Raw genomic sequence first — 27021 nt, forward strand, 5'->3', positions numbered from 1 at the left:
GAAACAAAAGAGCTAAAAGAACAAGAATGAAGACCCAGCCTTGTCTGTAAACTATTAGGTCAACTGTATCTTAGGCCCTGACCAGACTGGTCCCTTCACATCTAGTCCCTTCACTATAATAGGGTGTCCTTTCCCTACTTTGTGTTTTTGTTTGTTTTGTTGAAGATAATTGGCTCTAAGTATTTAACTTTATTTCTGGTGTCTCTATTCTGTTCCATTGGTCTACATGCCTGTTTTTATAGCAGTACCATGCTGTTTTGGTGACTATAGGCGTTGTAGTATACTTTGAAGTCGTATAATGTGATGCCCCCAGGTTTGACCTTTTTGCTTAGTACTGCTTTGGCTATGAGGGCTCCTTTTATGGTTCCATATGAATTTTAGGATTTTTTTCTAGTTCTGTGAAGAATGATGATGGTATTTTGATGGGAATTGCATTGAATCTGTAGATTGCTTATGGCAGTATGGTCATTTTCACAATATTGAGTCTACCCCTCCATGAGCATGAGATGTGTTTCCATTTGTTTGTTAAACTTCAACTTTTAAATAAATATTCCCTTCTTATATAATCTCCGCTGTCATTATCCTAGTTCAGTAACCCTCCATTTCTTATCTATTTGAGTAGATTTTTTGTGTATTGTTTTGTTTTGTTTTATTTGAGTAGACTTTTGTGTTTTGTTTTGTTTTGTTTTGTTTTGAGACACTGTCTCAGTCTGTTGCCCAGGCTGGAGTGCAGTGGTGTGATCCAGGCTCACTGGAACCTCCACCTTCTGGCTCAACTGATTTTCGTGCCTCAGCCTCCCAAGTAGCTGGGTTTATGGGCATGTGCCACCATGCCCAGCTATATTTGAGTAATTTTTGATCTATCTCTATATATCTAGTCTTATCTCTAGTAAATCTCCCACTTTCTACTAGAATGAATTTTCTAAAATAAGAAATATAATCATATCTCTCTTTCTTCTTTTTTTACCCATTTCTTTAAAAATATACTTCTAGGCTGCCTTTCTAAACATTTGTCTTTCTGTGGCCTAAATCTTACCCTATACAAAGTGAAGTTTTTGTTTCCTGAATGCTCTAGGTCTTTCTGTGGGTTTATACCTGAATAGGTGTCTCTTTCAGCTAGAAAAATGCTATTCTGTAATTATTTAAAAGTCAAGAAACAACAGATGATGGCAAGGCTGTGGAGAAATAGGAATGCTTTTACACTGTTGCTGGAAATGTAAATTAGTTCAACCATTGTGGACGACAGTGTGGTGATTCCTCAAAGACCCAGAATCCGAAATACCATTTGACCCAGCAATCAGTCCCATTACTATGTACTCAAAGGAATAGAAATCATTCTCTTATAAAGATAGATGCACACACATGTTACTTGGCAGCACTATTCACAATAGCAAAGACAGAATCAACCCAAATGCCCATCACTGATAGACTGGATAAGGAAAATGTTGTACATATACACCATGGATACTATGCAGCCATAAAAAGGAACGAGATTATTCCTTTGCAGGGATATGGGTGGAGCTAGAAGCCATTATCCTCAGCAACAAGAACAGAAAACCATTCCCACTTATAAGTGGGAGCTGAACAATGAGAACACATGGACACAGGGAGGGGAACAACACACACTGGGGCCTGTTGGGGTCACGGCAGGAGGGAGAGCATCAGGATAAATAGCTAATTCGTGTGGGGCTTAATACCTAGGTGATGGGTTGATAGGTGCAGCAAACCACCATGGAATACATTTACCTATGTAACAAGCCTACACGTTCTGCACACGTATTCTGAAACTTAAAAAAAAAGAAAAGAAAAATGCCATTCTATGTGATCCCTTCCCTTGCCACCTTAATCTAAGTACCCCAGTTTTTGATAGCACCTTTACATATGTAGATTACAGCATTCATCACATTGTGTTATTTTCTTGTGAGTTTGAGATGTGTATGCACAGGTAGTTAATAGTCTACTAAACTATGGTTAGTTTCCCTTTTCTTGGAATTTTCATTGCCTGTCCCAGATAGCCCAGTACATTTTTGCATAAAGAATACTCTGCAATGAATTAAACAGATTAAAATCTGTGTGAATTAAAAGCAGTTTTAAATATTTTTAAACCAAATTTATTTGCTAATCAACACATTTACATTTGATTTTTTTTTTTCATGGAAAAATGAAGACTATGATTTTGTTTTCTCCTCCACATTTCCTTCTCTTGGCTTTTTAAAAAATATAGATATTATTTCCTGCATATAAAAGTAATAGTTGTTAAATTACTATTTTAAAAAATACTATAGAAAAAAATGTGAAAGAGGACCATAATCCCTGAAATCCTAATACTGTCAACATTTTGGTTCATTGTTTTTCCTTTCCTTTCCTTCCTCCTCTGTTCTCTCCCTCCCTCCCTTCCTTCCTTATGTATCTCTCATATTTGGCAGCTATTGTGAGCATATAAATTTGTTTCAAAGCACAAATTTTTTTTTCTTTCTAACTTTTATTATAGGTTCGGGGATATATGTGCAGGTTTATTACATGGGTAAATTGCATGTCACGGGGTTTTGGTATACAGATTGTTTTGTTACCCAGGTAATAAGCATGGTACCCAATAGGTAGTTTTTCGATTCTCACCCTCCTTTTACTCTCCACCCTCAAGTAGGCTCCCGATGTCTGCTGTTCCCTTCTTTGTGTCCCTGCAAAGCATGATTTTTACTGAATGCATGATATTCCATCATTTAGATGCTCTGCAGTTAAATAATACTTAATTGTTCAGAATTTTTATTTCAACTTTTATAATTTTAGAATCACCTTATCTTCTTTTTTTGTTTGTTTGTTTTCTGAGATGGAATTTTGCCCTTTCGCCCAGTCTGGAGTGCAGAGGTGCGATCTCAGCTCACTGAAACCTCTGCCTCCCAGGTTTGAGCAGTTCTACTGCCTCAGCCTCCTAAGTAGCTGGGATTACAGGTGTGCGCCACTGTGCCCGGCTAATTTTCGTATTTATAGTAGAGACAGGGTTTCGCCGTGTTGGCTGGCTGGTCTCGAATACCTGACCTCAGGTGATCCACCTGCCGCGACCTCCCAAAGTGCTGGGATTACAAGCATGAGCCACCATGCCCAGCCCAGTTTATCTTCTAATAATGATCTTCAACCCATTTGTAATCATTGTAAAAACTAATTTATAATTCTTTACCATATTTTTTATAGTATATTTTCTTCTAATGATTTTTTTGAAAATACATACTCTGTTTCAGTTATGGATAATTCCTTTTTTGTTATTGAAGGTTTTGATACATTTAAAATCAATTTTAAGATTGAAACAGTATTTGCTAGCTTAGCCATAAAAAATTGTAATGCTTTTTTACCTTTTCTTCAACCTCTTTGCAAATTCTTACTTTCTTGTGAATATAATTTGGGATTTTTTCAACCAGATTCATATAAAATTGTTAGCTTTTCAAAATATGTATTATTTGATTCAAGGCCCTTTTGGTATTTGCATTGATTTTAATGTTTTAACAAAAAAAGACTTTCTTAAACTGGGTTAGTTGTTCACTATGGGTTCTTCAATATTTCTATATCCTAGTTGTTAAAATGTTGTTTTGAGTTTGTCTCTAGCTTGGTTGGAAAAAGTCTTGAGTTTTTTTTTTTTTTTAGTAAAGATTTGTGGGTAGTGTTATGCTGTTGCTTGTTTGAAATGTCTTGTTCTTACAAATTTATGACAATTTGACATAAAATTTTAAGTGATAACATTTTTCTCAAAATTGTGTAGATAGTGTGCCATTGTTTTTTGACATTAAACGTCATTGAACTGAGAGAGTAGCTTTTTATTTTCTTGCGAGTGACTCTGATTTTCTTAGATATGTGTTAGGGTTTTTTTCCCCCCTATTTTCTTACAAATATATGTCTAGAATGATACTGTTTTCATTAATGTCTGATACCCAGTGAAGTCTTTTTTTTTTTTTTCTGAAACGGAGTCTTGCTCCGTTGCCCAGGCTGGAGTGCAGTGGCGCCATCTCGGCTCACTGCAAGCTCTGCCTCCTGGTTTCACGCCATTCTGCCTCAGCCTCCCGAGTATCTGGGACTACAGTTGCCCGCCACCACAGCCGGCTAATTTTTTCTATTTTTAGTAGAGATGGGGTTTCACCATGTTAGCCAGCATGGTCTTGATCTCCTGACCTTGTGATCTACCCGCCTCAGCCTCCCAAAATGGTGGGATTACAGGCATGAGCCACCGCGCCTGGCTCAGTGAAATCTTTTAATCTGCAGAGTTAATTCCTTCTTCTGCTCAGAAGAGCTGTATTTTATTACTTGTTTGGTGTATAACTTTTGTAATTTTTTTTCTTTCTGAGCATCTTTTTGTGAGTCAGTTGAATTTCTTAGATGTATATTTCATGTTTTGTGATTTTAAAGACTAATTTAGTTACTTTGTTTTTGCTCTAGTAAGACCAATACTTAGGAGTTACCAATTAAATTCTCTTAGAATTGGTATAAATAGGGTGAAGTAGTTGGAAATAATTTTCCATAACTAATTGGTATTAAAAAATCGACAAAACAGTTTTAAAGACTTGAAGACCTTTATTTCCTAAGTGGAACATGTATTTTCTAAGTGGGAAAATAATGAGAAATATTCATTAGTGAACCCTTTTTTAATTGTATAAGGTAAAAATTTCAGCCTTGTTTTAATCAAAACTATCATAGATCTCAATTAGTGAACTAAGAATTAATGAAGTATTATTTTAGGTTTTTTAAAATCTATTAATGTACTTGCATTTAATTTAATGCGTATTTTTGCTACTTATGTCAGTTCTCTCAGTGAAATAGAAGATTCCCTCCCTCCTGGAAAAGCAGTGTTTTATACATGGGCTGATCCGGTGGGCTCTAGAAGGCTGAAGTGGAGATGTAGAAAAAGCCATGGTGAAGTAACACAAAAGGATGTAAGTATTGGATTATTATGGTGTTCCCAGCAGCCTTTTTTAAAAAAGGTATTTGGGCCGGGCTTGGTGGCTCACGCCTGTAATACCAGCACTTTGGGGACGCCAAGGTGAGCCATGAGTTCGAGATCATCCTGGCCAATACGGTGAAACCCTGTCTCTCCTAAAAATACAAAAATTAACTTTGGGAGGCCAAGGCAAGCAGATCACCAGGCCAGGAGTTTGTGACCAGCCTGGCCAACACGGTAAAACCCTGTCTCTGCTAAAAATACAAAAATTAGCCGGGCATGGTGGCAGGTGCCTGTAGTCCCAACTACTAAGAAGGCTGAGGCAGAAGAATCAGTTGAACCCTGGAGGCGGAGGTTTCAGTGAGCCAAGGTCGCGCCACTGCACTCCAGCCTGGTGACAGAGCGAGACTCCGTCTCAGAAAAAAAAAAAAAAAGGTATTTGATTTTCAGCCTTCCTAGTTTTAAGGACTGTTTGTGGCCACGCTTCTAAAAAGCTGCCAGAAATCTTCAAAATAGTATTTAAGTATGGACTTAACCAAAAATGTTTAAAACCAAAAGTAGTCTTATTTTGTTTACATCATTTGTTTCTAGTGTGTTATAAAGAGTAAAGTTGTATTTAGAAAAGTGCTTTCAGCATTCACCTGAAAAACAAGTATGTTCTCTGCTTTGACAATCATACTAGGTAGATTTAGCTTCTAGAAGGAACATTTAAGGATCCACTGAGTGAACAAAACAAATTTATTTCTGGGTGGCAAGCTATGATGATCAAGTTATGCGCATCTATTTTCCAGTAACATTTTAAATACTTCCAGAACATTTTTTAAAGTTTTTTGTCCTTCAGAATTCATCTTAATTTGACTCCTGATTTTTTTTTCTTTCTTACCACTAGTGATTTTTTCTTCCTGCCTATCAGTAGGTGGTATTTTCTCATTGTCTTTCAGTGCTGCTGTTGAGGAGTATGGTGTGGGTATTGTTTACATTGTATTTAAGAGGATTACCTGTAAGTGGCCTAACTTTAAGTTTTAAAAATTTATGACTATTAGATTTATTCAGGAAAAAAAATTGTACTTTGATATAAAAAGTCTTATTCATTTCATCTATTGATTAGTACTTTGCATATTTATATCATAGTGATAGTTTGAAACTTATAAAGATAAATCAGACATTCACTGTAAAATACTAGAAAGACCAGTGAAATAAGTTAGTTTTCTTGATTCTCAGTGTGGTTTTAGTGATATACATATATATACTTAGAAAGTATTATAAGTAACGTAAGTATCCCTAGATAATTATTTTATGGTAACAACGCACGGTTTTTAATTTCTATATATTGTAATGTGAATGTATGCTATATAGTAAAATTTTCTGAAAATCAGAATATTAACTAGAAATTAATGACTGAATATTAATTACGACAATTTGCTATGTTTATTGTGTCATTGACCCTCAGAACCCTGATGTCAGCACATTTATGTGAAATTCCTGCAGAAATAGCCTCATGATGAATATACATGCTTTGTAGAACATGCAATTGAGATATAAGATATTTTTTATCCTGTTTGATTCAGCTATGAAAGGAAATGTGAATTTCAGACTGAAACAACTTTTAATACATATCTGTATTCTTAGTCTTAGAATTGCTGTAGTCTTAGAATAAAGCAGAAAAAAATACTTTGTGTTACTGAGTAGCCTACACGGGAAGATTCAGTTTTATTAAAATGTTTAAATTTAAAAAATAAACAACTGGCCTGTCGTTATGAGTAATAACTTTATATCAGATAACATCAAATGATTTCAGTAATGTAAATTTGCAAGTATTCTACAAATATTAATTCATTTAGTTGCCACTAACCCCATGAAGTAGGTGCCATTAATAGTCTCATTTTATAAATATAAAATCTACATTTCATGTTCTTTGGGACCAAATTCTAATTTTTTGTTTTTGTTTTTGTTTTTTGGTGGTTTCGTTCTAGGATATGATGATGCCTATAGATTTGGGGAAAAAGACAATTTATTTAGTTTCATTCTTTGAAGGTTTGCAACGCATTATTTTATTCACTGAAGATCCAAAGGTATTTAAAGTAACATATGAAAGTGAGAAAGCAGAGTTAGCAGAGCAAGAAATTGCAGTGGCATTACAAGATGTTGGAATTTCTCTTGTCAACAATTACACGAAGCAAGAAGTAGCCTATATAGGCATCACAAGGTTAGATGCATTAAATTTTGGATACATTTAAATGATGAGTTTCTAATTGTTAAGAAATTGTTGTTGTAAAATCTAAAATGATTTAGTTTCAATTTTGTGCTTTGACTATTCATTGACACTGTGGTAATGCTAATTTTGACTGTGCTTGAGGGAATGTTTTGCCTTTCGAAATAAAGATATGGCAGAAATCAAATTTATAAACTCCTTATTATGTTAATCCTTCCACTTACCCAAAAAGTTAAATTTATTCAACTTACCAAAAGTATGTTTTGCATATCATACAAAATGCTTAGTTCATTTTCCATTACCATCTAGCACAGTTGAGGGTACATATGCTGTAGCTGTTGGAGGATTAACATAAAGACAATCACTTTCTAATTTGACCTTGGCACTTCAAGATCTAATAAGATCTACTAAGGTGATCACTGTATTTATCATTTCTCATATAAGACATCACCATTAAATCTTTTGTCTCTCCCTTATGTCCTTATTATTCCTATTCATAAACCGTTAAGTTTAAATTAATTTACATATATTAGTGCTTAATGTGAGAATATTTCTTCTATATAACCAGGATAATGCAATTTTAATCCTTTACTTGAGTTAAATTCTTGAATATATATATAAAGGTATATGATACAGATGTAAATTTAGTTTTCTGTGTACATTAATCTATATGTGCTCCTGACCTCTTATTGAATCGAATCAATGCCATCTTAAAAGGAATATTAAAATCTATTTTCTTAAGGATTTTTATTCTCAAAAAATGTTTTTACTATTTAAATAGATATAATACACCATAGATTTTTAAGACCTTTAGACCTATGTGTTATCTTCTAAGCTAAGTGAAGTTAATGCAAAGATGAATAATATGTGGTCTCTACCTTTCTATTTATTAAATGAATATAAGTTCTATAAGGAATAAACAAATAGAATGCTTAAATAAAATTAAACAACTTAAATATTTAAACAGAATAAAGTCTATAGGCCTTTCAGCATTTTAATTTCAGTACAACTAGATTTCTTCCATTCACACTCTGTATCCTAAATAACTATTTTATACTTTGTCTCCCCTCAAACCCCCATTCTCTTAGCTTACTACCTTGCATCCCACTTCACTGAAAAAATTGAAGCAGTCAAAAGCAAACTTCCAGAGACCCATCTCAGTTCCTGTCTACTGGCATTTGCATACTACTTGCTATACTGACATACTCCCAACAGTTTGCAGTAGATACATGTGCTCCTATTTAAACAGATTTTTCTCTACTTTTGCACTGTACTTCATTTCCTCCTACCTACTTGAGGACATTGTTCCAGCAGGCCTTTTCTTCATCTCTCCTAAGTCAACAGCTTTTGGCTCTCTACTGAATTGTTTTAGTGTTACTTCTCTCAACATAAAAAATTATCTTGAACCTACTTTCCTTGCTACCTGTTGCTCATTTCTTTGTTTGCATTTATAACCAAACCCCTCAAATGTACTGTCTGTTTCAAAGGAACTTAACATATCCTGTGTTCTCCAATTCTTTTTCATCCATTTTCTCTTTAACCACTCCAAACAGGGTTTTGCTTTCAAAACACCATGAAACTGGTTTTGTCAGCATTATCAGTGACCTCCATAACGACATATCCAGTGTAGAATTATCGTTCTTTACTTCATAACATTTAACGCAGATCCCTCCTTGATGTAGTGTCTTTCACTTGACTTCCAGAATACCTCACTGTCTTGGTTTTTCTTCCCATCCGGTCTCATTCATTGGTTCCTTGTCTTCCCTGAACTGCTTACATTGGCCAAATGCCTTGAGGCTCTTAGACCTGGTCTGTGGATTTCAGTTTTATGATTTCAAATACTGCCCAGAATATCTCTCTTATGTATGTCTTCTGTCACCTGTCATCTGACCTTGAGACTTCGTATATCCAACTGTGCATGCAAAATCTCTGTTCAGATATCTAAGAGGCTTCTTAAACTTCGTATGTATATACCAAACTTTTTATTTTCTCCTTCTGCCAAAACCTGCTTTCCAATCAGAGTTAATCAAAAATAGTTCCTTCTAGTTATGCAGCCCAAAAATATTGAAATTGTCTTTGATTCCTCTCTTTATCTTGCACCCCAGACCTAATTCATCAAGAAGTTCTGTGCTAGTTCTACCTTCAAAGGGCACATAGATCTGACCACTTTTCTAATATCTCACTGTCAATAGCCTCATCAGGGCCATCACCATTTTTCATCTGGTTTACTGTAGTCAACTAACAAGTTTTCCCGCTTCTAGTCCTGACTCCACTCTTTTTTTTCCATCCACTTCAACACAGACTATATTCTTAGCAAAATGTAAGTCAGATTATGTTGCTAGTTGTCTTATAACTGATCAGTGGTATCTCATATCACTCAGAATAAAACTCAGAGTCTTTACAGTGGTCTACAAGGCCTTACATTATTTGCTCCCCCACTGTAAGTCTTACTTTATTTTCTATTCCTAATGCGTTCCTGACATGCCAGCCTCCTTGCTCTTCTTCATATACTGCAAGTGTGCCTCCTGCTTAAGGTTCTTTGCTTTAGCAGGCCTCTCTACCTGAAATGTTTTCTTCCTTTTGTCTGCTGGATAATTCTCTTAGCTCTTTTAAGGTTGCCAAAATCTCACTTTCTCAGTGAGTCCCCCGTTGGCCACTCTGTTGTGATATTGCAGACCCCACCACTTCACATATTCCAGTTCTCCAGATCCCCCTTGCCCTGTCTACATTTTCTTCTTTCAAAAGCATTTTCACCTCCTACATATTAAATTTTACTAATTTATTTTGTTTACTATTCATTTTCATTCCCCAACTAAAACGAAGCTCCAGAATGACAGAGATGTTCACTGATACGGACAGCCCTAACCCCTAGAATAGTCCCTGAGTAGTAGCTTAATAGATAGTAGTTGAATGAATTCATGTTTTTAAATTTGTAATGTGCTCACTTGTAACTGAGGCTATTGTAAAATTTTACTGAAGGTATTGTAATTCATGTAATACACCAGTTAAAATAAATATGTTAATAAGTTAGTATTAAATACTATGATCTTTGCTTTCTTGTATAAGTTCTGATGTGGTTTGGGAGACAAAGCCCAAGAAGAAGGCAAGATGGAAGCCAATGAGTGTAAAGCACACTGAGAAGTTAGAGAGAGAATTTAAGGAATATACTGAATCTTCACCTTCAGAAGATAAGGTTATTGAGTTGGACACTAACATTCCGGTAATATTTTTAAGTACTGATGTAAAGTTTTAATTTTGTATCTGTTGTAGTTCGGTGAATCACTAGTGAAATGTAAGAAAAGTTTGGCTTCCTTATAAAACAAAATAATCAATCGTGTCATACATACCTTGTTTAAAATGTTTTAAAGAGGTGGTTATCTATATTAAGAAATCAGGCTGGGTGCAGTGGCTCACACCTGTAATCCCAGCATTTTCGGAGACCAAGGAAGGCAGATTACTTGAGGTCAGGAGTTCAAGACCAGCCTTGCCAACATGGCAAACCCTGTCTCTACTAAAAATACAAAAATTAGCCAGGCATGGTGGCAGGCACCTGTAATCCCAGCTACTCAGGAGGCTGAGGCATGAGAATCCCTTGAACCCAGGAGGTGGAGGTTGCAGTGAACCGAGATGGCCTCACTGCGCTCCAGCCTGGGTGACAGAGCAAGACTCTGTCTCAAAAAAAAAAAAGAAAAGAAAACTTTCTTTTAAGATGCTAGATGCTAGTGGTCTGCTCTTTGGGTTAGCAGGAAACTTAAAAATGTTTTGTTTTTTCAATGTACTTTCTTTAAGTATTTTATTTTTCCCTTATTCATTTTTATTGTGGTAAATTTTAGTACATTTATGTAAAAAGTGATACAGCGAAGCATTGTAAGAATTATATGAATATGTGAATTTTATGGACATGGGTTATTAAGATCTAAATCTAAGCCAATACAAAGATTTAGCTTACTGTTTCAAAAAGTTTTTGGTATGAATTTCTAATTCTAGTCATTTATAGATAAATTAATGTTTTCACTTGGGGGGACATATTTTTCAGGTTCGCTTAACACCTACTGGTCATAACATGAAAATTCTGCAGCCGCGTGTAATAGCTCTACGAAGAAATTATCTTCCAGCATTAAAAGTGGAATATAACACATCTGCACATCAATCATCATTTAGAATTCAAATCTACAGAATACAGGCAAGTCTTTCTGGAAATATAGGCAAAATTGTATTCTAAAGGAACACAATGAGAAACCAGATCTATTCCCACAGTCTGCTTTATCTAGTATTCACTTTCAGTGCTGTGCTAGACGTTTATTTTATTTATTTATTTTTTTTGAGACAGTCTCCCTCTGTCGCCCAGGCTAGAGTGCAGTGACAGAATCTCAGCTCACTGCAAACTCTGCCTGCCAGGTTCAAGCAGTTCTCCTGCCTCAGCTTCCTGAGTAGCTGGGATTACAGATGTGCGCCACCACGGCTGCCTAATTTTTGTATTTTTAGTAGAGATGGGGTTTCACCATGTGGGCCAGGCTGGTCTCAAACTCCTGACCCCAGATGATCCACCCGCCTCGGCCTCCCGAAGTGCTGGAATTACAGGCATGAGCCACCGTGCTTGGCCAGCGCTAGGTAGACTTTTTGATTCTTTTTATTTTTTAAATCCTGTTATTTTGGTCAGGTTGTATAATTGACATATTAATATACTGACGTTTTTATTTTCTTAGATCCAAAATCAGATACATGGTGCTGTGTTTCCCTTTGTGTTTTACCCTGTTAAACCTCCAAAGTCGGTTACCATGGATTCAGGTTTGTTTTTATTTTTAGATTTCCATAAAAGCAGTTGTATTAGCTGTTTGATTTACTTTACTATAAAAATATGAAGTGAAACCATTCTTGGGTTTAATTTTTATAGGATCCTTGGAAAATTAAACTGCTTGGAAAAGGACTAGCAAGTACTGTACACAACTAACTTTGATAAGATTTTTGAGTGAATCTTGAAGAAAAGATTAATTAGAAACATACATTGAAATTTTTAGAAATGTTAATATAAAAAGCAGATAATCTGTAAACCTGTGATATAAAAACCTTTAAAGCCTTGAATGAACAATAAGGAAGTTCAAATCTAGAGTGTTTTCTAACAGCAGAAACTGTCCTGTGTTTTCTCCAAATAAGAATAACTGATAAGTCCTTTCTACCCTTTTCTTTCCGTTTGCCTTTCTTCTTTCCTGCATATCCCTCTTCCCCCTACTTTGTCTTCCCTCCTCACCACCCTACTTAACTTTCTTCTCCCCTTGCTTTCCTACCTCCACCCCACACCACTACCTCGAAACTATCTTGCGGGGAATACTCTTTATAACTCGCTCAAAAGCTTTTTGGCCAGTATAATGCCTAAGCCCTTCCACCTAGAGGTCCAGAGCAAGTCCCCAGAATCTGTTTTCACAGAGTTTCCCTGGTGATTCTAATGCATACTTCTAAACCACTAATTGTAGAATTAGTTATCTTCAGAGTGACTATAGATAGTTTTAAAAACAATGTTGGAGTCTGAAATTAAGATTGTAATAGATCTTGGCAATATCAGTAATTTTAACTGATACTTATTATTTAGTAAATGATTTTCCATTGTGGTGTATATTGGAAGAAAATGCCTACTTTTTACTTAAAGCATCGTGGAAGTAATTATGTTTATAACCTTTACAGCACCAAAGCCCTTTACAGATGTCAGTATTGTCATGAGATCTGCAGGACATTCCCAGATATCACGTATTAAGTAAGTGTCTTAATACATTTCTTGTATATTTATTTAATGTTTGATTTAAATATATGAATTGTTTATACTCTTTAAATGTTAGACAAGTCAAAGATTTAAGCATATTAATTATAAAGGTCAAATAAAAAAATCTATTATAATGTTCTGGCTCACGCCTGTAATCCCAGCACTTTGGGAGACCTAGACGGGCGGATCACTTGAGGTCAGGAGTTCGAGACCAGCCTGGCCAACACGGTAAAACCCCATCTCTACTAGAAATACAAAAATTAACCAGGTGTGGTGGCACGTGCCTGGAGTCCCAACTACTCAGGAGGCTGAGGCACAAGAATCGCTTGAACGCAGGAGGCAGATGTTGCAGTGAGCTGAGATCGTACCACTGCACTCCAGCCTGGGTGACAGAACGAGACTGTCTCAAAAAAAAAAAAAAAAGCTCTGGATGAAATACATCTAGGTATTTCCAGTCATTGTTCTGGATTTTGAATATTTATTCTCTTGTATATGTATTTGTTTTTTGTTTGCAGTTGTCTATAATCATATATTGTTTTGAAAAAGGAAAACAATAATATTTTCATCTTCACTCACTACCCATTCCAAGAAATAGAGGATGGACTGAAACATCTGTCTATGTAATAATGTCCATCTAGTTTCCCCTACCTTATCATCAAGATAAACTGTCTTTATTTCCTTGCTGTTTAAAATATAGTTTTATTGTGCATGTGTACCTAAACATTATGCCTTTTAGTTTTAATTTTTTAATTTTTAGAAAATTGTTTCAGACTGGAAATAAATGTGGGGACTTGCTTTTGTTCATTCAACATTTTTATTAAAATTTATTCATTTTGTTTTATGTAGCCATAGTTCATTCATTATCACTAATGTGTAATATTCTGTTTTATGACTCCGTATGACAGTTTACTTATCCATTTCCTCTTTATGGCCATTTTCATATTTTGACTTTGTTGCTGTTATTAACAATGTTCCATGATTTTTTAAAATTTAGTCAACTAAGTAGTCCTAAGTTTCAGAGTTGTAATATTGATCTCATACTTTTTTCTCATCTGATTTTTGTAATACAGTTGTTAATTGATGATTTTTACAACATCTTTTCTACTTTGTAATATAGGTATTTCAAAGTATTGATTCAAGAAATGGATCTCAGGTTAGATCTTGGGTTTATCTATGCTTTAACAGACCTTATGACAGAAGCTGAGGTAACTGAAAATACAGAGGTAAGACTTAAAATAATAACATTTGATGGAAAGGATTAGGGAAGGAGAACTTTAAAAAAAAGATATTATTATAAATTGTTAAAGACATTAAAATGATTTTGTCGCATTTAAAAAATACAATTAAACAAATTTTATTACTCTCTTGTGGTACATACTTTTTTAGAAATCTTATTTTCTGATGACAGAAAATTAGCAAACAGGAGGAAAGGCTTGGGGTGAATACCAGGTAGAAAAGGATAATTTGTTGGCACGGTGGCTCAAGCCTGTAATCCCAGCACTTTGGGAGGCCGAGACGGGCGGATCACAAGGTCAGGAGATCGAGACCATCCTGGCTAACACAGTGAAACCCCATCTCTACTAAAAAATACAAAAAACTAGCCGAGCAAGGTGGCGGGCACCTGTAGTCCCAGCTACTTGGGAGGCTGAGGCAGGAGAATGGCGTAAACCCGGGAGGCGGAGCTTGCAGTGAGCCGAGATCCGACCATTGCACTCCAGCCTGCGCAACAGAGCGAGACTCCGTCTCAAAAAAAAAAAAAAAAAAAAAAAAAAGGATTATTTGTTATTGTTATGTTCCCATCTCTTTTTTCCTCTTATTTTCCTGGATTACTTTGGCTTTGCTTTCACTTTCATTAATAATTTAGAAATTTAGGATATGTCCAGGGTATTTAATGAGTGAAAGGATAGGAAAATTAAAAGGTGGTATCATCTTGGTGACTGGAAGACCATAAAATCATAGTTATAAAGTAGGTCAGATATAGTCTGGTTTTTACTTGCCCTCATAGATTCATGGGTGGAGAAAGAGCAAATTAATAAGAGTTTATTGAGGTGTAGATCACATACCATACATTTCACCCATTTAAAGGATAGGGTTCAATGACTTTTAATATATTCACAAAGTTGTACAATCATCATCACTCTCTAATTATGGAACATTTTCATCATCCCCAAAAGTAACTGCCTGTGCAGCCACTGATAGACTTTGTGTCTTTAGGTTTGCCTATTCTGAATATTTCATACAAATAGAGTCATACACTGTGTAGTCTTTGGTGAAGGGCTTCTTTGACTTAGCATAATACTTTCAAGGTTCATCTATGTTGTAGCATATATCAGTACTTCATTCCTTTTTATGGTCAAGTGATACTCCGTTATATGGATGGGCCACTTTTTGTTTATCCATTTATCTGCTAATGGACATTTGGGTTGTTTGTTTACACATTTTGGCTATTATGGATAATGTAATGAATACTTGTGTACAAGTTTTTATTGGACGAAAACTCTAAAGTCTTAAATGAAACTTTATTTAAACTTAATCACCATGTGATTAAGCAATTCCACTCCTAGGTATATAAGCCAAAAGAAATAAAATTTATTAGGAGTAGAATTGCTCAATCACATAGTAACCTTATATTTAATCATTTGGGACTGTTAGACAGTTGTGTAAAGTGCCTCTACCATTCTACATTCTTACCAGAGCATATAAGGGGTCTGATTTTTCCATATTATCCCGAACACTTGTTATTATCTTTGATTCTAGCAATCATAGTGGGTGAATGTGAAATAGTTTTTCACTGTGGTTTTGACATGTAATTACCTGATGACTAATGAAGTTGAGCATCTTTGATATGTTGATTATCTTTAATATGTTGATTAATTTGCGTATCTTCTGTGGAGAAATGTCCATTCAGATCCTTTGCTTATTATTTAATGGGTTGTCTTTTTTATTATAAAAGTTCTTTGTATATTCTCCATACAGATCTCATATCAGATATATAATTTTCAAATATTTTTGTCATTCTATGTGTTGCTTTTTCACTTTCTTGATGTTGCTACTGAGGACCAAAACTTAATGGAGTTCAAATTATTTTTTCTTTTGTTGCTCATGCTTTTGGTGTCATTTCTAAGAATCCTTAGCTAAATCCAAGGTCAGGAATATTTAGTCTTAATGTTTTAAGAGTTTTAAAGATCTAGCTCTTATGATTAGGTCTTTGATCAATTTTGAGCTCATTTTTGTATATGATGTATAAGGATTGGAATTATTCTTTGGCATGTCGCTATCCAGTTGTCCTATTACCATTTCTTTAAAAGACTATTTGTTCTTTGAATGGTCTTGACACCCTAGTTGAAAATCAGTTAAGAATACACACATGATTTTATTCCATCGATCTGTGCATCTGTCCTTGTGCATTGCACACTGTCTTAGTTATCGTTTTGTATTAAGTTTTGAAATTGGGACTTATGAATCTTCCTACTTTGTCCTTCTTTTTCAAGATGGGTTTGGCTGTTCTGAGTCCTTTGGAATTTCATATGAATTTTAGAATCAACTTGTCAGGTTCTTCAAAGAAGTCAGCTGGACATCTGATAGAGACTGCATTGAATCTGTAAATCTATTTGGGAAGTATTGCCATCCTAACAGTATTAGGTCTTTCAGTCCTTGAACAGGACATGTTTATCCATTTACGTAGATTTTTAATTTTTTTTCAGAGTATAAGTTTTACACTTTTTTCGTTAAATTTATTCCTATATATTATATTCTTCTTATAGTATTATGAATAAAATTGATTTTTTAATTCCATTTTTGGATTGTTCATTGCTACTGTATAAAAATACAGTTGATTTTTTTATATTGATCTTGTATTTTGCAACCATACTCAATTGTTGCCTCTAATTGTTGTTCCGTATATTCTTTTGGGATTTCTATACATAAGATCATGTCATCTGAGAGGAGAGGTAGTTTTACTTCATTCTTTCTGATCTGAATGCCTTTGTTTCTTCTTCTTCGCTAGTTGTTGTGGCTAGAAACTGGTGACACCTTGAACAGAAATGCCAAGAGCAGGCGTTCTTGTTTTGCCTCTGATCTTAGAGGGTAAATTTTCAGTCTTTCAGTATGATACTGACCCTGGGTTTTTCTTAGACATCCTTTTTCAGGTTCAGGAAGTTCTTTTCTTAGTTGGTTGAGTGTTTTTTGAATCATGATTATATATTTTGTTGTTCTTTGTTCTGCATCTGTGGAGATGATTGTACAATTTTTGGGTTTTCTATTGATATGTTTTATTACGTTAATTTTTTTTTTTTTTTTTTTTTGAGACCTAGTCTCGCCCTATTGCCCAGACTGGAGTGCAGTGCTGCAAAAGCAATCTCAGCTCCCTACAACCTCCGCCTCCTGGGTTCATGCAATTCTCGTTTTTCAGCCTCCCAAGTAGCTGGGATTACAGGCATGTGCCACCATGCCCAGCTAATTTTTGTAATTTTAGTAGAGACAGGGTTTCACCATGTTTCTGTGTTTTTCATTCTGACCCCAGGAAAACCCCTTCTATTTGTCACTTTCTCTGATTTTCTCCTGCAAACTACTAGGTCTACAGGTTAGCCAGTATCTTCTATAAATCAATGACTTTCCTTTTAGTTTGTCTTTCACCACATCTGCTGTTTCTGAGAGCACCCTTAGGCTCGAACTACACTCTGTGTTATAAATGAAATTAGTTCCTTTGGGAAGAGATTAATAGTGATCTGTTTTAAAACCTACTTTCCCCATCAGCAAAAACCTCTAACCCAGGCCTCTGAAGCTGGCGGTGGGCACAGTTGTGACACCCTTCTATTTGAGTAACACCTCAGTTTAGGAGCTGAGCACTATGTGTGGTGGGGTAAGAAGAGCAGCCGACTGAGATAATCTCAGCCTGCCTCGGCTAGCATGGAACCAGCACGTTACAGGCCTGGGCAAGGGTGATCAGAACTCTAGTATTCTCAGTGGTTCTGTACCCAAGGCAGAGCTTTTTTACCATGCAAGAGGCTGGACGGAGAAAAGAAGCCCCGCCAGGTGCAGTGGCTCACGCCTGTAATCCCAGCACTTTGGGAGGCCAAGGCGGGCAGATTGCTTGAGGTCAGGAGTTCAAGACCACCCCGGCAACATAGTGAAACCCCATCTCTACTAAAAATACAAAAATTAGCCAGGCGTGGTGGCAGGTGCCTGTAATCCCAGCTACTCAGGAGGCTGAGGCAGGAGAATTGCTTGAACCCAGGAGGCTCAAGTTGCAGTGAGCTGAGATCATGCCACTGCATTTCCAGCCTGGGTGACAGAGCGAGACTCCGTCTCAAAACCAAACCAAACCAAACAAACAAACAAACAAAAACCATAAAGGAAGCCCCCACCTCACAACTGCACTCAACCATAACTTAACCTCAGCAGCAGGTAGCTGGGAACAGGATGAGAAATGCTGATGTCCTGTTCTTCCCAGGAAGAAAGTCCTCCGATTGACAACTGGGCCAAGAAGGAGCTCTGTGTTCTTGGGTATAGTAGTCTAGAGTAGAATTCTGGTTCATTAGTCTGGGAGAGGGGACAGAGGGAATGGCCTTTGTTAAAATACCACAGGTTCACTTTTCTTACCAAATTTTTTAGGTTTTCTTAAATAGATGTTTCTTCATTTGCTTATGACCTTGCAACCATTCCTAGAGGCCTTAAATTTGTTGCTGTTGCTGTTGTTGTTGTTATTGTTGTTTAAATTTTATCAGTTTAGCTGGGGTGCTGGTTTGGAGAGCTTCCCATACTGTCATCTCAGAAATTGATTTCCAAATATACTTTTTATAAGGCTATCATTTTTATGTTTTTATGAATATGTTAAAATAATCTGGGAGCCCATTTTTCACCACATTGAAGTTACTTCAGTCTGAGCATGTAGAGAAGTACCGATGAATATCAAGAATGAAACCACTAATCAATAATACAAAATTATTTTCAACACCTTTATTTTATTATGTTACTGGTCTGTGTAGGTTGCATTAAAGCAATTACAAGTAGACTACAAAATGCAAGTTGACTGTATGATTATGTTGAAAAAAACGAATATACCCAAGAGAGTGTTGATGGTATGGATTAGTGTCATTTTGGGATAAGATTTATAGTCACATGGAGAAAAGCTTAGTGTCTTAATGGTTTGGGTGGAAACATAGAAGAGAATGCTTGTCAGTTTGTCAGTGGCAGACAGAACTGTCCTAATGATAGAGATGTTACTTTCCCTACTGAGGCAATCATAAGCAATGTTAAGTGAGTCTAGATCTTATAGAAGAGTTTTGGCAGTGTGTCTGCTATTTGCTTCAATATCTCACGCAGGTTAGTTCCCTTTAGTTTTAATATTTTGTGTTCCTTTTATAGGTTGAGCTTTTTCATAAAGATATAGAAGCTTTCAAAGAAGAATATAAAACAGCCTCATTAATAGATCAATCAAAAGTCAGCCTCTATGAATATTTTCATATATCTCCTCTCAAGGTAGGAGAAAGTCATTTTTATTGTCCTTGATAATCTAGGTAATAGCAAATTGATGCAGCATTTATATTGTGTTCTTCAGTAAGACATAAAATCGGTAAATCTACAATTAAACTAATTAAGTAATAAAGGAATTACCCTTTTACATTTTTATTTATTTTTAAATAATTTTTTATCATGTGGAGTCACCTACAGCATGTATTTATGTTTATAATTTGACCTAACATTATTTTACCTTGATTTTCTGTTAAGCTGTTAGGTGACAATTTTCAAAATTTTGCATATGATGATTTGTGTATTAGTTTTAAAGTAATTTATAAAGCAGCCTTAAGAACTGAAGATGGAATGGTATCAAACCTAAGTTAGTTTTTAATGCAAAATTCCTGTAAGCTAATTATACAATAATTGAAGATTATTAACCATATATGTCGAGTACTGTATTGTATTGCATATACTCGACATATATAGTTAATATATGTATGTGCAATACAATACAAAAGTGTTTTTTAACTGGCTATTAACTTCTGAAATAATTGAAACATGCACTTTTGGAAATACAAATGCCTTTCAACTTATCACAGAGTTACGTCTCAGTAAAACCATCATAAGTTGAAAATCTTTTAAGTCAGAAGTGCATTTAATACACCTAACCTACTGAACATTAAAGCTTAGCCTAGCCTATCTTACACATGCTCAAAACAACTGGGCAAAGTCATCTAACACAAAGCCTATTTTCTAATAAAGTTATTATAAAACATTTTGAATCAAAATTCAAAGTACAGTTTCCACTGAAGGTGTATTGCTTTTACAGCATTGTAAACTTGAAAAATCATAAGTCAGACATAATTCATATACATATGGTCCCCATCATAAGTTGGGACCATATGTATTTGCATCATTTTCAACAGCTTCAACTTTTAGATTTTTAATGTTATTAACAAATATACAAAAATTAGTATTTTCTTAGGTTTACCAAAAGAATGGGATAGGATTAAATATTATGCAATCTTAAATTGTTGAATTGAAGATTTAAATAGAGCTATGTTCGATTTTAAATTTCTTCATATTTCTACTTAGTAATTTTAACATAATCCAGATAACTTTGAAGTCTTATTTATGGTGTAGTGAATTTAAAATTAAACTGTTTCTTAAGAGTTAAAATTGTCAATATGAAGAAAATACTTTTAAATATGTATCTCTTTATCTTTTTAGTTACATTTAAGTGTTTCACTGAGTTCGGGTGGAGAAGAAGCTAAAGATTCAAAACAAAATGGAGGACTGATTCCAGTTCATTCTTTAAATCTTTTGCTGAAGAGTATTGGTGCCACACTGACAGATGTACAAGATGTAGTTTTTAAGTATGTTTAATATTCAAATCTGTAAACTGATGAAAATATTTCTATTTTATATGTACCTAAAAATTTTGTAAATGAAAAAGTGTGTAAAGAACATTACAGATCATAGGCAAAATGAGGTTTTTGCATTTAAGTGAAGTACAATCTGAATAACACAGAACTTATGATTTGCTAACCCCTAGTTACTAAATTACAGAATTATTAAATAATTTCCTTAAGAAAAAGGGACATAGGCCTTGCAAGTTGTACATTTTAAAAGATCTTTCTGGCTTAGGGAAGGATAGGATGTGTATGCCCGAAGATACGGTGTCTGAAATGTATGGCTCTGAAGCTAATAGGAATACGCCTCTTCAAAGCATATGCAGCTAGAACAGAATGAATGCAATAATAGGGGAAATGAAAGGATCAATTTTAAATGTTGTAACCAGGAATTTATATTTTAATGTGAGTCATAATGAAGCTCATAGAGTGTCTGACCAAAGAGATTCAGAGTGTCTGAGTTGAGACTTTAGAAGAGAATAACCCTTTCAAGTAGCATCTAGAATTCATTATTAAGAACAGTTGTAAGAATTAGTAAGTTCAACACAAGGTAACACTGAATCTAGATAAAGTTAGGTTAGTGTCAAATAAAAGTACACAGGTATGACGTTAGCAGAAATAGGATTCCACTTAGCAACAAGAAGCATAGAGCTTTTCAGTTACTGTATCAGGTATATGCTATGGATGGGTTATAAGTAAGCTAATCTTAGAATATATATTCTGTGAATGGGGTTATAAGTAAGCAGGCAAAACCTGCTGTAACTGAACCTGGCCATTCTTGAGCAACCTCTTTATCAGTGTGTCAGACATTTTCTTTGTGGGCCATGATGGGACAGAATGGTGAAATAAAGTTCTAGTGAAATCCCATTTTAGTACATGAGTGGGATTCACAAGATCTCAGAATTTTCTAAATTACTTGAAAATTTATGTGTACTGGTGACTTTTCTGAAGATAAGATCCATGTCTTTTATCAGATTCCTAGAGGGTTCTTTGATTAGAATATGCAGAGATGTATATAAAAAGTAGATTTCCTGATTGGCATGGGAAAATGTACTAGAAGGATTCTAAAGAAAATAAAGCCACTCATTAATATTAAAAATACTTTCTCCATACACATGTACAGACAATATATTTTTATGCTTTTTTCAGGCTTGCATTTTTTGAACTCAACTATCAGTTCCATACAACATCCGACCTACAGTCTGAAGTCATAAGACACTATTCAAAACAGGTTTGTCTAAGATTATCTTATGGAAGCGACAGAGTGACACAGACTAGTAAAACCTTTTGTGTCTATACATATATAATGTAGAATTGTCGAGGAACTAAATAGCCATTTTCAAATTATTAAAGCATGGGTATTTTCCTCAGAATTGTAAAAAGAAATTGAGCTCAACCACTATTTGAATTTTTTGTCCTTATGTTTTTTAGCCACTGACAGAAATGTTTTCTGGATCAGCATGGACTGGAAATAAATAAATCTTTAAATAAAATATTAACTAATTTATCACATTTAAGTAAAAAATGGGTTCAAGGAAACTATCAGTAACTAACTGATGAACATGGGATATTTTTAGCCTAACTAGTTAAGTCAGCCAGATATATTTTTTTTAACAGATGTTTTTCCACTTCTAGAGACACTCCTGTGTTTTAGGATATAACTTACGGAGTATCTGATATAGCTATGGTATGACAGATCACTGAGCATGACCCAGGAGATTTGGATTTATCCCACTTTTGCCATATACCCACTATGTGACCCCTGGGTATCATCTGACTTGTATGTTTCTCCAGTCTATAAAATGGTGGTAGTAATGACAGTGATCACAGATAATTATAAAAGTGAAAGTATTTTAAATATTCTAGAGCTTTACATGAGTATAATGTCATATTATTTTTAATACTGTAATACCAAATTACTTTTTAAAACCTAAGAATAGCAATCAGTAGGTCTGGCATGGTGGCTCACACCTGTAATCCCAACACTTTGGGAGGCTGAGGCTGGCAGATCACTTGAGGCCAGGAGTTCGAGACCACCCTAGCCAACATGATGAAACTCCATCTCTACTAAAATCACAAAAATTAGCCAGGCCTGGTGGTGCATGCCTGTAGTCCCAGCTTGAGAGGGGGAGGCACAAGAATTGCTTGAACCCGTGAGACAGAGATTGCAGTGAGCTGAGATGGCGCCGCTGCACTCCAGCCTGGGCAAAAGAGCAAGACTGTCTCAAAAAGAGAAAAAAAAAGAGTAATGATTAATAAAATGAGATGATTTAGGAGTTGATGTTGGCATTAAAGGTGTTAGCCTGAGAAAACTGGGTGTGGTTTTAAATAACCTATAAGAAAAAAATAGATCTAATTATCTGAATTGATTAATGTTCATGTTTTATTTTTAGGCCATAAAGCAGATGTATGTACTCATTCTTGGACTTGATGTGTTGGGAAATCCATTTGGCTTAATTAGAGAATTTTCTGAAGGTGTAGAAGCATTCTTTTATGAACCTTACCAGGTAAAATAGTTAATTTTGTGGTTGTGCAATATGTCACTGATACTTTTGAATAGATAATACATTTCTATTGTTAAGTTGAGTTAATAAGTGCAAACAGATTTTGAAACACACATACAAAAGGACATTATTTTGCAGCAAACAATGGTAAGAGGTTTTGGGGGACATTTTTACCTTTTTCCTCAAAATTTAAACTTAAGGTTTTGTTAAGCTATGCTGAATTGTAAGTGTTCTCTTGGAATATAAAAGGTGGATAAAGTAGAAAGCAGATCACCATGTCTTGCTTTCACCACTACTTGCTTTGCACAGTAGTGTGGAACTGTAAAAATAATCATGCAGACTGACACCAGGCCAAGCAATCTTAAAAATCAATGGGAGAAAGTATGATTGTTCTATGTCCTTTAAAACTTTTTCTCAAAAAGCCTCCTACTTTCACTTATAAATGTATAGGAGAATAAAAGATAAAGTAAAATTAATATTGATTTTGTACACTGTAATTAAAAGCATTAAGAATTTTAAAGTGTTTTATTTATTTGAAATTTTTATCACGAGTGGTTTGAACTGTACTTGCATTTTCCTCATAAACTTACAATATGGATCAAGCATCTTTCTGTGCTTTGTTGAGTTGTCATACTCCTTTCTAAGGGTCAGCTTCTAACGTTATATCCTTCACACTTTCAGTATCCAGAAATATCCCTAGGAATCCTTTTAATGTGAAACTTTTTGCTGATATCACTTCCTCTGGGACAAAATTATCCATTTTTGTTACTACCTCTTTCCTCGTATATATCTGTAAGCTCATCTTTAAAAGTGTATATAACTCACTCACTCATTTATTTATTATTTGGCCCTTTAGGGAGCCATCCAGGGTCCTGAAGAGTTTGTGGAGGGAATGGCACTAGGACTTAAGGCACTAGTTGGTGGAGCTGTTGGTAAGAAACAGAATATCTGCCAAATATTTTTGTGCTAGAAAGTAATGGCATCATTACTTTTACTAAAGATAAAATAATTTCTGTTAGGTGGATTGGCGGGTGCTGCCTCCAAAATCACCGGTGCTATGGCTAAAGGGGTAGCAGCTATGACTATGGATGAAGACTACCAACAGAAGAGAAGAGAAGCCATGAATAAGCAACCAGCTGGTTTTAGAGAAGGCATCACTCGTGGAGGAAAAGGCTTAGTTTCTGTAAGAAATTTCACAGGGTTGTGAAGAGTTGGGGAAATATCTTTTAAACCTACATTTTGTGAATAAGGAAATAGACATGATTCTCACTCCTTAAATTATTATTTGGATATTTTAAGAGCAGTGGGTGGTAGCATATAAAACATGTCAGTAGCCTGCAAAAACGTTCTGTTTAAATAAAATACTTAGGAGATCTGTTAATTCTTTTGATATATAAAAAGCAGAACTCTGTATTTTTTGCGTAAGCCAAACTTGGTTCTTCTAGGCATCATAAAAAGTATTATAAATTTTCAATTGTGTTTTCCTTCTAGGGATTTGTTAGTGGCATAACAGGAATTGTTACAAAACCAATCAAAGGTAAGTATAGTAGTTCCTTTGCGTGATGTATATTACCAAGTCTTTCTAAGTTGATTATGTTTTCATTCTTGGATGCATTTGTCAGAAACTCTTTTTTCTTTCCAGGAGCTCAAAAAGAAGGAGCAGCTGGTTTCTTTAAAGGTGTTGGGAAAGGTTTAGTGGGAGCAGTAGCAAGGCCAACTGGAGGCATCATAGACATGGCTAGCAGTACATTTCAGGGAATAAAAAGGTAAATCCTCTTTGGTGTAAGATATACGTTAAAATGCTTAAGCCATAAGAAATGAAACTTATCTGCTCTTTGGCTTCAGGCATTTAGTTATTGTCTTTGTTTTGTGCTGCTATAACATACCACATAATACCGCAGACTGGGTAATTTATAATGAACAGAAATTTATTGGCTCATGGTTCTGGAAGTTAAAAGTCCAAGACTGAGAGGCCGCATCTGGCTAGGGCCTTTTTACTGTGTCATCCCATGGCAAGAGGACAAAGAGAGGGCAAGAAAAAAAGGGAACCAAAGTCGCCCTTTTATAAGGAACCCATTCCCACAGCAACATTATTAATCCATTCATGGGGGCAGATCCTCATGGCCTAATTTCTTCTAATTAGGCCCCACCTCCTGACTGGGGATTAAGTTTCCAACTTAATCCTTGGGGGGACACATTCAATCCATAGCAGTCATCAGCACTACAATATGGCAGATTGCATATGGTTCCTAATTCTTTTTGATATTTTTTAAGTTGCTGCCATTGCATTGTTTTAACCTTATGGAGTTCCCCTTTATTTTTCATTCATTCCTAGCAGGCTTGCAGGAGCAGTTTGGCAAGTTAAGCAAGCTTTTCAGTTATCTTAGTTTAAATACATTAATGCTATATATATCAATTATAAAATTAGCAAATATAATCTGTATCCTTTTTATGAAATGAAGAATGGCATTTTGTATTTCTTGATTCAAACTAAGTTTGTCTTCATCCTTTATTATCTTATTTTGTTATAAGTTGTTATAGTAGTCCCTCTTGATCTGCAGGGATCTGCAGTGGATGCCTGAAACCTTGGACAGTACCGAGCCCTGTATATACTGTGCTTTCTCCTATACATACACATCCATGATGAAATTTAATTTAAAATTAGGCTCAGTAAGAGATTAATAATAAAATAAGACAATTATAACAATATACTGTAATAAAATAAAATAAACGTTACTTGAACACAAGCACTATGATACTGCAACAGTCATTCTGATAACTAACTGAGACGGCTACTGTGTCACTAATGGACTGGTGGTGTATAAAGCATGCATATGCTGGACAGAGGGATGATTCATATCCCGGGAAGGACAAAGCAGGGTGGCAAGAAATTTTATCACGCTACTCAGAATGGCATGCAATTTAAAACTTAGGGATTGTTTATTTCTGGAATTTTCCATTTAATATTTTTGGACCACAGTTGACCATGGATAACTGACACTGCAGAAAGCAGAACTGTGGATAAGTGGGTACTAGTGAATATGCATTCCCTTTCTCTTCCTTTATGCAGGTAATTTTAATACACATTCTTTTTTCCTCCAAATTAAATTTAGTGTAAGGCTGAAATTTAGTAGTTTCATTATTGTTACCTCTGTTCTGGAAATTTGTAACACATATAACAGATTATAAAATTAATGTTAATGAGACCTATCTCAGAAAGTTAGGTGGGTGACTATCTTCCTAATCTTTTTCCTTTGTGTTTTCTCTTGCTTTCTGCTCTATAGGGATATGTATTGTCATCATGTGAGCTATTCCACTTAAGCCAGTATTTCATACTGGTTACCATAATTGGGTGTTTCTGGTTTTGGCATTTAGAATTAAGATGGGGAAAAAAGGAATCATTCTCCTGTACCTGTAACTTTAGTTTCATAAATATAATGTGTTGAGTCGTAGTCGTCAGAGAAGTGCAAAAGTCAATGAAATATAAGGAATTTGAAACATGTAAAGGCTTCTTCCAAAAGCTACTAGAATTACCTTCCATTTATCTAAAACCTTATAATTCTGTACCCAGCTATGTTACCTTTAGGGATTGAGGGCACAATGAAACATTTTTAGAAAAAATAATAAAGACTAAGAACTATTAAAGGATGTACTTGTGAAAAAAGACACTGAAAATAAAAGGAGGAATGGGTTACAAGATTCAAACGTAAAAATATAAATTGGAAAATCTAATTGAGCTACATGAAAGCAACATTGGA

At 35.1% G+C, this 27021-nt stretch overlaps 1 protein-coding gene across 1 annotated transcript in view; it reads left to right on the plus strand.

Moving 5' to 3' along the window:
* Nucleotides 1-27021, plus strand: part of VPS13A (vacuolar protein sorting 13 homolog A) — a 235165-nt gene that overhangs the window by 163883 nt on the left and 44261 nt on the right. Inside the window, exons 50-64 of the mRNA XM_026453057.1 lie at nt 4787-4916; nt 6895-7127; nt 10200-10353; nt 11170-11316; nt 11840-11921; nt 12813-12882; nt 14006-14111; nt 19255-19368; nt 20578-20723; nt 21909-21990; nt 23153-23266; nt 24120-24195; nt 24283-24446; nt 24755-24800; nt 24906-25029. Of these exons, the coding sequence (XP_026308842.1) occupies nt 4787-4916; nt 6895-7127; nt 10200-10353; nt 11170-11316; nt 11840-11921; nt 12813-12882; nt 14006-14111; nt 19255-19368; nt 20578-20723; nt 21909-21990; nt 23153-23266; nt 24120-24195; nt 24283-24446; nt 24755-24800; nt 24906-25029 (1788 nt within the window). The remainder of the gene's footprint in view (nt 1-4786; nt 4917-6894; nt 7128-10199; nt 10354-11169; nt 11317-11839; nt 11922-12812; nt 12883-14005; nt 14112-19254; nt 19369-20577; nt 20724-21908; nt 21991-23152; nt 23267-24119; nt 24196-24282; nt 24447-24754; nt 24801-24905; nt 25030-27021) is intronic.

This window comes from Piliocolobus tephrosceles, chromosome 14 (assembly GCF_002776525.5).
Source record: "Piliocolobus tephrosceles isolate RC106 chromosome 14, ASM277652v3, whole genome shotgun sequence".
Taxonomy (NCBI): Eukaryota; Metazoa; Chordata; class Mammalia; order Primates; family Cercopithecidae; genus Piliocolobus; species Piliocolobus tephrosceles.